General features: G+C 36.6%; 1 protein-coding gene across 1 annotated transcript; it reads left to right on the forward strand.

Moving 5' to 3' along the window:
- The first annotated feature begins 107 nt into the window (after positions 1-107).
- Positions 108-7,832, forward strand: LOC124138574 (glucose-fructose oxidoreductase domain-containing protein 1-like). Its single transcript, XM_046505296.2, has one exon. It carries the CDS (start codon positions 874-876, stop codon positions 2,059-2,061), a length of 1,188 nt encoding a protein of 395 aa, XP_046361252.1. The 5' UTR covers positions 108-873; the 3' UTR covers positions 2,062-7,832.
- The last annotated feature ends 6,810 nt before the right edge of the window (positions 7,833-14,642 follow it).

Below are 14,642 nucleotides of genomic sequence, written 5' to 3' on the forward strand. Positions count from 1 at the left end.
CGGTGGGGAGCTGGTTTAGTTTATTGTCGTAAACGTACATCTTCTTCTACTTGCTTCTCCTAGGGTAGACAGTAATAAGACCATAAAAGGCCCAGCAGAAACAAACGTCTGCATTTTTTGGCAAATGATATGGTTTTACAATTACGACAACAAAGTTTGCCGTCAATCGAAATGTTTAAAAATACTAGTGCTACAACTAATGATATCTGTAACAAGGTATACGTATGCAGCAATATTACTGCATAAATTTACAGACTCACTATCGTTAGGATTATGCCTGTTTCAAAAGTAATACCACCATATTTTAGGCATGGATTTGAAATGCAAACTGAACTTTAAAGTAAAAACAAAGATTTCCACAGATACGTTTGCTGGAATATGTGGTAGCCATAATAGTTTCAGGACGCAAAACAATATTTTGAGAGCAGTTTTGACACTGTTGATCGTCTGCAAGAAAGCTTTCAAAGGATTACGTGCAGCTTCTTCATCATGTAATATGTAGTGCCCATCTCTTTTATGAAAGTTTACATCACCCCATTATGAAGAACGGCTTCTGAAAACGATGTTACGGAGGGAAAACCTGATAAACATTCGTCATGTTTCGCATCCTTAACTGCTGAGGCTCGTGACGAACTGTCAATCGCTCACGTTTCTGTTTGCGATGTCACAAGAAGCAGAAGGATATCTCACAAGATTACATGTACAGGATCAGTATTCTTCATAAACGGGTTGATTCTTCCAAAGAAAATGACATCACAGTGACATATGATGGCTATGACCACCACACCTACAAATAGCATCCTCCTAGTAGCTAGCAAATGATATTTTCAACTTTCTGTATTACACAGTGTTAAATATTCAAGCCATTGCGAGATGAGAAAAATGCTTCCGGGTGTCGGAGTGTTTGGAACCACAGCAGTGATCAAATGTGTTGTGCCCATCCTTAAGATATGTGGCTTCAATGTTGTCGCGCTGTGGGGATGTACTGTGGAAGAAGCAGACTGCTTAGCCAAGGAACTGGGAATTCCACACAGCACTAATAAAGTCGACGAGGTTCTTCTCGACAAAGATGTTGATCTGGTTGTCATCAGTTGTTCACCACATCTCCAGGCTCCAATTGTTGTGAAAGCTCTAAGAATTGGGAAGCATGTTTTGTGTGGATCACCATTTGGACCCAGTGAAAGGGAAGCCCTTCATATGGTCAATGCTGCTCGGTACTATCCTCGACTGATGTCACTAATGTGTCATGGATTACGATTTTTACCAATTGTGTCCAAAATGAAAACTTATATAGAAGAGGGATACGTTGGCGATGTGACAATATGCGAAGTAAAGGTGCATTATGGGGCATATCCAAGGGAGAAGTTTGATTGGATGTGTGATGAACTAATGGGAGGTGGCGTTCTCAATGCAATGGGAAGCAATATTATTGATATTGTCACTTTCCTCACCTCACAGAAAGCATTACGTGTGCATGGAATGCTGAAGACATACACAAAACAAACTGAGAAAATTAAAGGTATAAGAGAAATTACGAGTGATGATTTTTGCACATTTCAAATGGAAATGGAAAAAGGTGCCAGCACAACAGTAACTGTTAACTCTCACATGCCAGGCCAATTTACTCAAGAGATAATAGTTATTGGAACAAAGGGAAGACTGGTTGCAAGAGGTGCAGACCTTTTTGGACAAAAGCATGACAAACTGAAGGAAGATCTTTTACATTTTGATCATGGCAATATCAAAGAAGACAAAAAGTTTGGTATTTCTGACCAAGCAAGGAAAGAGATACCCATTCCTTATCTGAAAGGAATGATTCGCATGATCGAAGGGGTTAAAGATGCTTTTGGCCGGGAAGAAGAACGACAGAGCTGGTGCACGGAACCTCTGCAGCTTGCAGCAACATTTGAAGATTCTTTCTACGTGCAGACAGTTGTTGACGCAGTCCGGCGCTCCAGCAAACTGAAGGAATGGGTGAAAGTGGTCCTGATGACTGAAGACCCTGAGCCGAACCCCTATCTCTCTGCTGCAATGAGAAGGAGCACTTTCTCACTGCAATAAGTACACATGATTTACAACAAACACAGATGAATCTCTTATCTTCTGAACCAAAAGGAATATTGGAATTATTACACAATTAAGAAGACATGTTTTGTGCTAGATCTCAAGTATAAATGTTTTGTGTCTTCTGTCAAGGGCTGAAACTGTATTTTTATGTAAAAAAATGTTCTTTCTGATATTACAGATAATTTATTCAGCTTTGGAATTTAATACTAGCTCATTAAGAGGGCAAGTATGATGGCTACTTAACAAACACAGAAATCTGTGGTTTTAGTCCAGTATGACAAGTATTTTCGTGGATGATTTTCTCAATTCATTCCATATAGCTTACGATTCATCACACACTGTATCGAGTGATAACTTGTCACAAGTCATTTGAAACCTAGTGAACAATTTTTGTTAAGTTTTTGCTACATATTCACATGGTTTTCATGTGCAAAGGACCTTATGCCACTTCATCCATAATCACTGACTACTGAATACCCTTGTAAAAATATTCTTGATTTCTTTCAGCAGCATTAACAAAAATGAATTTTTTTTATGAATGTTAACATTATACTTTGCCATCACAGCCGTAGAAACTAACATTTTTAGTCGACTACTCCTTATAATGATAACATATAGCATAACCCTTAAAAATGGCAAATTTCTATAGTCCTTGTGATACCTTACCTACCTTACTGCTTACCTATTGACCAGTTTGGCAAGGACTTCAGGACTGGTGCCAATATCTAACGCTGCAACATGACAAAGATATTTAAAGAAATGTTTGATGGGGAAAATGAATGTCTTACCTCATTCATTTCTTCCCTGATTAGCTTTATGAATCAAACAAACCATGTTTTCTTCATTTTGACATGCATATTTAATAATAATGACAAGGTGTCCATGTTATCAACCTGGTGTCTGTAATTCCTAAATATCAGAAAAGATTTTTTCTTTTGTTTATCATGTTTATATTTTTCAGTATTTATCATCTAAGATGAAGTGCTAATAGTTTGGTTTTCATCAGGAACAACTTCATGACAAAATAGGGCATTATCACCAATATGTAAGAAAACTTAGTCTGTTGAGAAGGATTTCTCAATCATGCACGAATCGGTATCAAAGTAAACAGAACGGACCGGGCGTGTGTTGCATTATTTCACTGAACAATGTCCCTGATTCGTGTTGTTGTCTACTGGTTTCTGTGTGTTTATGAATTAATAAGCAGTCTGTGAAGTTATTGTTGGTATATTTATTTATAAGAAATATCTTCAATATGTTTTTGCGTTCATGGTGTTACTAACTTATAAACTGGTGTGCACACTTTAAGTAAATCTTCACAGTGTGTACACTACATTTTATGTTAACTCCTCCGTAACTTGAAAACATACTGAAGTCAATTCTTAAGTGGTTTTAATGTGTTGACATTTATTTTCTTTTTAAATTGAAACTTGAATACACTGAGTTCAAATATCTTAACTTAAAAGTTTTGAAAAAGTCACAGATTGTTCAATGAATAGATGATTTGGTGCTCTTTTTCGATTCATTTTTAATTTGACTAATTATTTTTATGTTTCCAAATTGTATGGGATTAATGTATGGGTACACAGTAAGAACATGTGGAATATTATGGATTAGAAATCTCATCTCATTCCAGAATCTGGTATTTTGAAATACTGTCATCATAATACTCCTGGTGATTTCTTCATTTGAATACAATATCTTTTATTGCAATGCTCAGTGTATGATTGCCGAAGAGAGACAATGTTGTTTAAGACCCAGAAAGTGACATGATTGATAATTTGACAACTAGAAGATCTCTATAATGTTACTCTCAAGAATCAGGCATATATGACAATGTGTAATAGGTCCACATATTCTGAGGTCATAATACTAGGGGTGAAACAATACATCGGTGCGCTGGTGCATCGTGAGTCTTCAGGTCACAATACAAAACACAAAACATATTTTTCTGTATCGATACGAGGCGACACACTTGCTAAAATGTATTACTTACCACTTGTTTAATTAAATTCACTACTTAAAATAGCTGATACAAACATGTATCTACAGCTAGCTTTTCCTTTGGAACCTGCTCTGAAATATTTTTGGTCAAGAAGTTTCCACTTGATTTCACGTAAATATGCATATCGTGTTTAATTAATTTCACTACTTAAAATAGCTGATACAAACATGTATCTACAGCTAGTTTTTCCTTTGGAACCTGCTCTGAAATATTTGTGGTCAAGAAGTTTCCACTTGATTTCACGTAAATATGCGTATCGCAATACATATTGTATTGTGACCTAGGTATCGTGATATGTATCGTATCGTGACCTTGCTGTATCGTTTCACTCCTACATAATACCCCAATAAATGTTCAGGGCATGTTTTTGTGATGTTGCATCATCATGGTTATTGGAGTTACCTCCCCTGCGCAAGAATGTAGACGTATTTCCCAATCTCATTAAAATCAGATCTTAGTTCCCGCTACCACAAAACAAAGATCTGAGGACATCCCATTACAGGTCACGTCAGGACGACCTTTCGCAAACTTTGACCCACCAATGAAATGACTAACAAGAAATCGACAGCAGCCAATCAGAAAGCAGCTTTTTCAATCTGGCAGCTATGCTTTGAAAAATATTTTGACAAATTCTCAATTCAAAATTTGAGAACTAGATTATGGCAGTACTTTCCATGGGCAATACAAAGTCTCTTCCCTCTATATGTTTACCCTATTGAAGCGAGAGATAGACGATGATTTTGACAGATTCAGTCGTAAAGCCCATAACTGTCATTCAGAATACCCTGTGTTATCCTTTTTTTGAAGTTGTAAGATTAGAAAATGCAATCTGAATGTCACTTTCCTGAACTCGTAAAAGATGCTCTGATTGGGACCCGAAGTGGGTTATCCTCAGTTCTTTGTTTAGAGGTACGAGAACTAAGATCTGCGTTTAATGAGATTGATTTGTGATGTGCCGATTATCAAAGGCTATAAGTGAGCAGTTCGAAAGTTTCATGTTGGATTTTGATTTAAATGCCTTAGTTTAGGGTTGAGTTAACAGGGCTGTAAGTTTTCCATCTTACAATATCAACTTTTCAGGAGATGTACAGTTCAAAAGCTCTCAGGGACGAGAGTTATCTGCGGAGCCATGGTATTCCACAGAATTCGTTACATCAGGGGTCTTTACTATAATACATGCCATTACAGTATATGCAACAAGTCATATAGTCCCCCATTTAGGTTTTTTGGAAAAAATGGATTAATTCTTATCCCTGAGCTCTAATCATCATATTTTTACTTTGAAAATAAACAGCATCACTCTCATAGGTAAAATGAAAGCAACTGCAAGAAAGGTAGTTCCAGTTCAAAAACCTTCTTTGATGTATTGCTAACATTTTTGTATGTTAACATACCATGACTTGTACATTTTTCTTTCTGAAAATGTCAAAACTTTACATTATTATTTAAGAGGGTGTTTTTTTAGATAAATGTATATTCAGTTTTTTGTCCGACATTAAAACTTGAACTGCTCATTTAGGGGGATATTTAATAATGCATTGAACATGACATCCACACAATTACTGAAAGACGTTGTCTATTCCACTAACTGCAGCATATATCTGGCATGTCTATAGTCTGACAATCAGTGGTAACTATCAGTACTTGTTAAAGGCTCTAGTTTTCAAACTGACAGATCACCATCTTGTTACCTGTACAAGTCACTGGACCGGCTGGTTTGGATATCATTATGTCATGTTTATTGTGACATCGCTTTTTTGTCACATTATGAATGATCCTGTGCATGCTTGGAGTTGCCATACTCGATGTCCAATGGAGGTCACAAGATGATACGAACTGTCACACAGAAATATGTCATTGAAAATATGTCTTTGTAGCTTGTGGACTCTTACAGTGATAAATTTGTTACATGGGTCACAAGTAGGGTGTGCAGGATCTTACGAGCGGAACGTTCTTGCACAAGCTCATTCAGCTGGTAAAAACCCACACTTCTCATTAGTGACACTTGCAATTCATAATGTTAACAGTGGCAGCCTGACCAGTCTGAATATGAAGATTATTAGCTGAGTGTTTCGGTCACATAATCAGGAACCAAAATTCTATTATGTAAACCTTACATGATCATGATTGTACACATGGGTAATAATCTCTTTTTTATGCTGTGATGTTGCGTAAGGATATTCTCGTGGTATTTGTTCAAGGTTTGATCTTGTTGGTATGACATTCTACTGGAGCATTACCAGACTTCGAAACATCTTCAGGACATTTTTGACGACAATCAGTCACTGTCCAGGAAAATGAACCGATCTGAAACTCTGTTACGTAATGTCATTCTTATGCAACCTTTAAAACATAATTTCTTTAGCTGATGAGCTGAAGTAAGCATAAAATCCACACATGAATGTAGTGCTGGAGTGAACAGCTCCATTTATGAAATAGTGCCAAAGGATCTGTAGCTGTTTGTTTCCGGACACACAAGCATTATAGAAAAGTCTGTCTAAACTTATTGGGAATGTTAGGCAGTTGTTGATTGAGAAAGCAGACATAACCTAGATCTACGGAGTTTATTAAAGGTAGTTCCTTAGAGGTGACCTCATGTATATTTTCACTGGATTTGTCCGGATTATGTTTCTAGGTTTGTCCAGTGCTCGTGGGTTTCACCAAAATGGTAAATTGGGCTGAAAATGAAGATAGGGCAGCGAATGGTTCTTGGGTATTTACAAGTCAGAAGGGATATATGTCAAACCTTACTAGTCTATGTGAGGATATCATACTGGTGGCTTTACTGGACACTCCACATAGTTTATAATGATATGAAGTTCTTATCAATGAAGAATAACACAATAATATTTCAAGGCGACAGGGAATTGTTTCTTTTCATTATTTCTCTAGTTTTATTGAAAAGACATTTTGATTTTATCATTCAAATTTTGAAGAAGAAAACTATCGCGTAATATTTTGCGGTTCTTTGCTAAATGCAGGGGGTGCTCTTGTAACATTCCAATGAAGGTAGTCGGATCAGCTGCAGTTAGAAATTTCCAAGTGCCTTTTGTTCTCAGACTCATAATAATCTCTGCATCAAGATCTGAGGACACCTCTAGAAGGTCGTGTTGGGTGAAATGTCTGGTCAGCCAATCAGCATCAAGGCATCTATATTCTCAAAATGTGTGAGAAGCATTTAGACCATTTCTGATTTCTGTATTTTGAAAATGAAGTCAATCAGCCAGTCCCAAATGTAAACTTTTATATTGTGCCATTATATTGTTATGAATATTTTAATACACCCTGTCATTTTTGCAATCTCTGGCATCTATACCCAAAAGAAAGACCCATCCAAGGAGTATTTGTGTGCTGTGTGAGTACTGAGTAGTGTTAAAATAAAAATTCTTGAAATTCAAAGTAGTAAAGAATCAAAGACGAATTGTTTTAGGAAGCTAACATCTGATTGGCTCAAGAACCCACTGATCCTTCATTTTTTTAGATAGTCAAAGTTCACTCAGGTTTCACCTGACACAACCTTCTTTGGAGGTGTCATGCAGATAGGTTTCGTATTGGAATAGTAATCTGCTTCTAATGAGATTGCTAAAATGTATGATTAATATAATGAGAGACTCTTCAATAAGAACCCCTCCCTCCCTTGTGGCATGCTGGTCAGTAATAGTTATGTTTATCTCTGTGTTTATGTAATGGCAAGGTTCTGCAGGTGAGGGCAAGGTTCTGCGGGTGGGGGCAAGGTTCTGCAGGTGGGGGTTCTGCAGATGTAGGGTGGGCAAGGTTCTGCAGGTGGGGGGGGGGACAAGGTTCTGCAGGTGGGGGCAAGGTTCTGCAGGTGGAGGAGGAAGGTTCTGCAGGTGGGGGCAGGGTTCTGCAGGTGGGGCTATCATTGATGTTGTCATGACTGTGCCGCATGTATGGTGTGTTTTTCAGGCAAATGTTGTGTGTAAGAGATGGTATAGGATATTGTAATATTGTTGTTCATATTCGTATCACGAGGTTTAAAGCCAGTGGCTACCTCACAATGCAAGTATTGTGCAGCAAGCTTAGTGTTTCACACTGTCAGAGATGTGTAAAGAATTGAATGATCTTTCCAAATTTATTTTAATCCAGCTAAAATACGATAACTACTTCTTTATGTATTCTTATAGGATGATCAATACAGTTTTGAAGGCAAGCATGTACCACTAAAAAGTCACTTTTTTTATATGAAAAGCACTTGCTTGGTCCAGACATGTCTGTCTGCTATCAGTATGGACTGACAGCCTATATGGGAAACTGGTATTAATTATTGCCACTACTGCCAATATCTAGGAATTGTAATTGCTATAAAAGAAGACTGCAAAACAGATGAAATTAAGCACTTTATGAATGAGTTTCTGTATAACATTTGTTTACACTTGGTGAGGTCAATACCTGAAAAGGACCAGAAGTATAATTATTTGTATGATATAAAAACCAAAGATCAAAGTATTCATGGAAATATGTTTTGTAAAGCAAGATCAATCCATTTTCTTGTTTTGTGAATGCACAAACCTCAGTTAAACTTCAAGTCTGACAACATTGGATTGTTGTGGTCCCTCTTACCAACTTTTGGTAAACTGAACAAGAAAACCAACAAAGCAAGAATTTAATATTATCAGGGCCCTGCTCAACAAAGCGATCTCAGTGCCACGATTACCCTAAGCTTCCTTGTCAAAGTATGGGACTTACGGACGTCTTAGTGCTATGAACGCTTTGTGGAACGGGTGCCTGAAGCAGGCGTTTAATGTGGTGAATACGGTAAATTAAATTCTAACCTTGACTGTAGGTGCTGTGATGTAATAATGCAGACAGATACTGGAGGATGAAATACATGGAGTGATGGTGGTCCAGAGAGCATCCATCAACCTTTAGGGACCATTACTAACAAGTATAATACTAACTAGTCATCAAATGAAGATCTACATCCTGAAGTATATTTTTGCATTGTTTATAGAGAACTGTTATTGTGATAATTGTTTACCAAGACCAAATAGTTGGACAATCCATTATCCAAGAGCATATTATCAACAAGCCTTGATTATGAGCTATCACTAATGTGTTACATCAGTCAGTGGTTGTAGTTGGAATGTAAGTGAAGCTGAAGGGGTCGATGTCGGCACAGGTACTACAGACGTACCCCAGGTATGTTTCTGTGTACAGAAATGTACCCTAGCCAAATCAGAAAACAGAAAGGTACCAAGCAGCAGACAAGTCCATATTCCTCAACCTGAAACCGAAATTGGTTCATGTAGTAGGTCTGGTACAAGTGATATGAGTGCATACTGGATAGTGCTGTGCATTGCGGAATATTAGAGTGCTGTACATACAGCACTGTGTATGCTCATTTTTATACAACACACTGGAATGCACCTCTACAACAGTATGACAGTTCCGATCCAGTTTATGGAAAGGAAATACCAAAAGAAAAATATATAACGCGTACTGCCATGTTAAATTTTACCGCATCAAGGACATGCTGTACATGTAAGCATTGAAGGAACCGGTTAAGCACATTAGGCAAAGTGGCCTGTGGCGGAATGGACTCATTCTAGGAAACCTTTCTGTATTCTGATTTTGGCGAGGGTACATTTCCGTATCCTGAAACGTACCTGCGTTACATACACATCTGTAGTACACGTTCTGATGATCCCTCTAGCTTAAGTGAACATTACACTTGGTTCATATCAACTGTTTTACATAGTCTCCATAATTGTAGTAAAGTAGTTGTAGGACAAATAGTATATAGACAAATAGTATCTGTTAGATGATGCCATTGTGATGATTTGAGACAATCAGTCTTTGAATACTTAAATCAATTTTTAAGTTTTAAATAGAATCTATTATATATGTACAGGATGTGCACGGGTTGAACAATCTTTTTTTTCTGTCGGTCAGTCATCTGTTGGCTCATGAACATTTTAAAGACAAGTCATGAAGAATATTTGGTAAGGTTCTTGTAGTATTTTACAATCATTTATATCTGAAACATGTTTAACTGTAAGGGGTGACCCATTTGATATTCTGGAGGTGGTGTTTGGGATTGTTTAAGAAAATATATTTTTCCAGAAATATAAGGTTTGCAGATTTAAAATAAACTGTTCAATGTATATCTATACTGATAGTTTTGAAAAAATTAGTTGTGACATTTTCGAATCCTGTGGAGCTTACCCCCAAAAAAATGGACCCACCCCCCACCAAATGGTCATTCCTTAGGGCATCTTTTCTTAAGCTACACATACGAACTTCACACATTTTATATATGATGTATTTAATTCTGTGATAGTTAAACAGTATTGTGAGTTTTTCATACAAAAATCAATATGCTTTATGGTCAGATACAATGGACGGTTACTTGAATGTCCATCATATTGTATTGGATAAAGTGATAGATGTATATTTGTAAAGATGCTGTAGGGAATGTTTCTAAATTGTAGGAGTGCATTGATTAAACAATTTATTCCTAATGAAGCACGTACAAATTTGAATTCCATTTATAGTAAAGTGGATGTATGTGTCAACATGGCACAACATAAGGAATATGACAACAGAATGATGTTAACCAAAAACTGGTTTTATTCAGGAAGAGGTGTATTGAATCATATGCTCATCTGTATACAAATCCAGGGATTTTTCTAGGATTCTAAACAATCTTTATTTGGTTCAAAATTGGGATTTTTGTTCAATGTTTATATTTTCTCAGACTATGCCCTAATACAAAAAAACCTCCTTCTCTTTATTGTCCCTGTTATCAGTTGAATAGAGGTCATGTCTACAAAGCTGTAACATAAGCATATGTTATGACCATATTACCACGAATTAGGAAGTTTTTTATTGACATTAATTTGCTGTAGACTTGGGACCAAACATTGGCCTTAGAGCAGGTCAAGAAAAATCCCTGCATTCAGATATCCCTTCAATGGTGAGGCTGATAACGAGTGGATTGGTACTTGTCACAATCCTGAATGAATCAGGAGTCTGATCTGATGGACTCTTTTTGTACTCTGGGGGAATTCTGTACCAGAAGGCTGAAGACTAATTAATGTTTTTATTCCTTTTTATTTTCCGAAATGAGATCTTTTATTCCATTTTGATACCTTTCAACAAGGTGGTTATTGAATTGCAGTAAAAAAGATTGTTTTATATTTATATTACTGGTGCAGAAATGATTATTAGTTATGGAGGGTATTGGGAAGACCTTATGATGTCATCGAGGATACGTTGTATATCTGCACAACATGTTTTAGTTGTTTTAGACTGTTTTAGTTAAGGAGAAACTAAACATAATCTGGAGACATGTATATCTGTTGTTGTTTATAAGGTAGATTCTTACCCTGTCCATCCTCAATTATCCAGGGATATTTTGATACTTACACTGGTCTCAATTGCAAGCATAGCTTTTGTTTCCATCCTCATCTCTCTGAAGTCCATCTTCCGAGTTTCTCTCACTCATAACCAATTAAACTCCTCTCCTGAACATGATTCCAGCATGGATGTACAATATCATGGCTTTCTCAGAACAACCTTATGGTATATTTAATTGAATAAAAAAAAGTGTCATAAATTAATTTTGGACTACTGAAACAAGGGAGAGAAGTCCTTTTCCACAAAGCTGACAAACAAAGAATGAGCCATGTTCTGTTGATATCCTTGTTTGTTTTCAGTTTGTTTGTTTACTTAACTTGAAAGGCCCGAAAAATCAAAAATCTTTTTCCAAGTTGTTTTTAATTTTCATGCTACTGTATTAGGTTGGATGTCTATTTTTAGCCTCATGTCATTCAATCCAGACTCCAAGGAAGCAATGGTGGCAAATGAATCTAACGCATCTATCATAACAGAATGGTGATCTTATACACTGGATAATCGAGGATGAAATGACCTACATAATGAATAGGAATACATTCACTACAGGGTGAAACTGATCCTTTTTGTGCAAGGTGCTGATCTGTGTCTGTAGTCTTGTTAAAGAAGGATGCTTATGTTCGCCATGTTAACGCCAGTGTGACAGACGTACTGCAAATGCAGTGCACATGTTGTGAGTACTGTTGTGCAAATGTGCATATTGTGTAGATCAAAATAACATTGTTTACTTAACTTGCAATGCCAGAAAAGGCTAAAATCGTATTTCAAGTTGTTTTTAATTTCATGTTAGAAAAAGCATATTTTCTAATTTTATATACTCTATTTCACTTGACATGGTTCTATATTTTATGTCAAGTTTTCAAAAATTGAAAGTTGATGTCACCTCATTTTACATATTTCACTCCCTAGAATATTTTCCTTTGTAATAGGTAGGGTCCATTACATAAGATACCCCTTCTCGATGTAACTTGTGTATTTCTTACTATCAATGGTGCAAGATCAAAGTTTTACGTTTTATTTATTTCAGTTCAAATTGATACATGTTTTTATCATCCATTCTTGTTCAAAGCTACTGGGCAGAAATAAAAGAGAAATATGTGTATTTCTGTTGTCTGGGAATTGTTCCTTCTGATCAGGCCGCGTAAAAAAGTTTAGTTTGTTAACCAGGCTGACTGACCAAAAAACAACTGAAATCAGAAGAAAGACTTTTGACCAAAAACATTATGGTTACTGTTTTCCAAAAAAGAGAAATGATAAAAAAAACCATAAGATTTTATCAAACTGTTTGTAGAAATTTTGAGTAATTTTGAATAATATATATAAATATGTATGTTCCAACTTGTTCTTTCATTATCATTTTGCAATCATTCTTCCTCAATGGTGTGACCTATAAGTGATAGACATGACATTTATCAGAATTTGTCCTCAAACAGATAGGCTACAGAAACATATAGGAAATTGATCTTGCACCTTGAAGTTCACCTGTAAGTCATAACTATTTATACCCCTACAGCTGAATGTTCAAAAGCAAAATGTTCATTGAAATCATAGCTATGTAAGTATATATACAGTTTCACTGAGTAGTCTCCCCTCCCTCCAATGTGAAGTACACAAGTGAAGTCACACCTTTACAAAACTGTGCCTTTCCTGGTCTTTTGTTCCGATTTTGTTTTTAGCATCTGCACATCCATGTCACCTACTAAGTTTTAGTTTTTGTAGTAAGTATATATTTGGTGCATTGTTGTTATATTTACTGTATTAAACATATCCCACAACTGTTGATCTTGTTTGTGCAGTTATTCATATTAATAATAGTCCGCTTCTAAATTATGTAATAGTGTAATGCGAATAACTCCATATTCTCAGCTCCCTGGGGAGTACTTCCATGCTGCCTGTGAGGCTCTAGAGTTAGTGAATATGGTTTCACGCCGCTTTTAGCAAAATTCAAGCAATATCACGGCGGGGGACACCAGAAATGGGCTTCACACATTGTACCTATGTCGGGAATCGAACCCGGGTCCTTTTGCTGGTCATTAGGCTTAAAACATAAAAGAATTGGTTCTCAAGGAAAGACTTTTGAAAATATAGTGCGGGCGGGCGGTGTTTTTTACTTGTAACAAACTAGTATGTAACCAAATAAACAGGTGTGTACCATCTACCTGGGACAGGGCCTCCTTACATAACACACAAACTCCTATTGCTGCCATTAAAGATGTGCAGCAAAGCAGTGCGCATGTAAAGGGAAGTAACTGCAAGCTTTATTGGATCGCATTGTCTTTATTAAGTACCGTATTAGGATTTTTATATTTTTTTTTAAAAATGGAATCAGAAAACGTTATGATGATGCTGGCGGTGCCTGAGAACCAAGACTAATAAAAAATGTTATCCTTGGACTGAGAGTATGGCTTTACGACACTTTTAGCAACATTTTAGCAATATCATGGGGAGGGACACCAGAAATGGGACTGACAAATTGTACCCATATGGGAAATTGAAAGCAGGCCTTTGGCAAGCAAACGCTTTAACCATTGGGCTAACCCACCACCTGAGATGAGACTAAATGGATTGAGTGGTCAGACTCTGTGACTTGGTCGATAGTAAGGGTGTGTGATATTATCAGTCAGTTGAGGTTCACTGTTTCCACGATGCATGTCACAACATCATTTTTTAATGCTTGGTATATCAAATAATTTCAAATAGCAATTTATATTATGTGTTTAATGTTGTACACTTGCCAAATACCTGGAGCGTGCATCTGTGCGTATTAATTGAATGAGTAAACATTATGTAAGCATCTGGTTATGTTCAATTCATACACTGGTATTTCAAATTGTTTCTGAAGTCAAAATTTAAGATAATACAATATATCATGAAGCGTATCGCAATGCCGCCTTGTAATCCCTCGAATACCTATCCCTAGTTGATAGCATGTCCTAACGCCAACGTGGACTGAATTTTTAATCTCAATTTCTGGATTGCCTGGTCCAAATTTAATTACCGTATTCGACGTAGTAAGCGCACCGCTCTAATAAACGCCCACCGCAAGATTTGCTAATATATTGGCTAGTGAACAATCCCCATTAGCACCCCTTCCGACCCCTATTTGCATATAATACGCACTCATGTGATATATGCACCCTTTATTATTGGCAATTAAATTCTGGAAAAATATATCTGTCGTACATAAACATTT

This window comes from Haliotis rufescens, unplaced genomic scaffold (genome assembly GCF_023055435.1).
Source record: "Haliotis rufescens isolate VD_foot unplaced genomic scaffold, xgHalRufe1.0.p SCAF_17, whole genome shotgun sequence".
Lineage (NCBI taxonomy): Eukaryota > Metazoa > Mollusca > Gastropoda > Lepetellida > Haliotidae > Haliotis > Haliotis rufescens.

Bases quoted from the DNA above. Each gene is read 5' to 3' on its own strand.
- LOC124138574 (XM_046505296.2), top strand. From the start codon at position 874: ATGAGAAAAATGCTTCCGGGTGTCGGAGTGTTTGGAACCACAGCAGTG.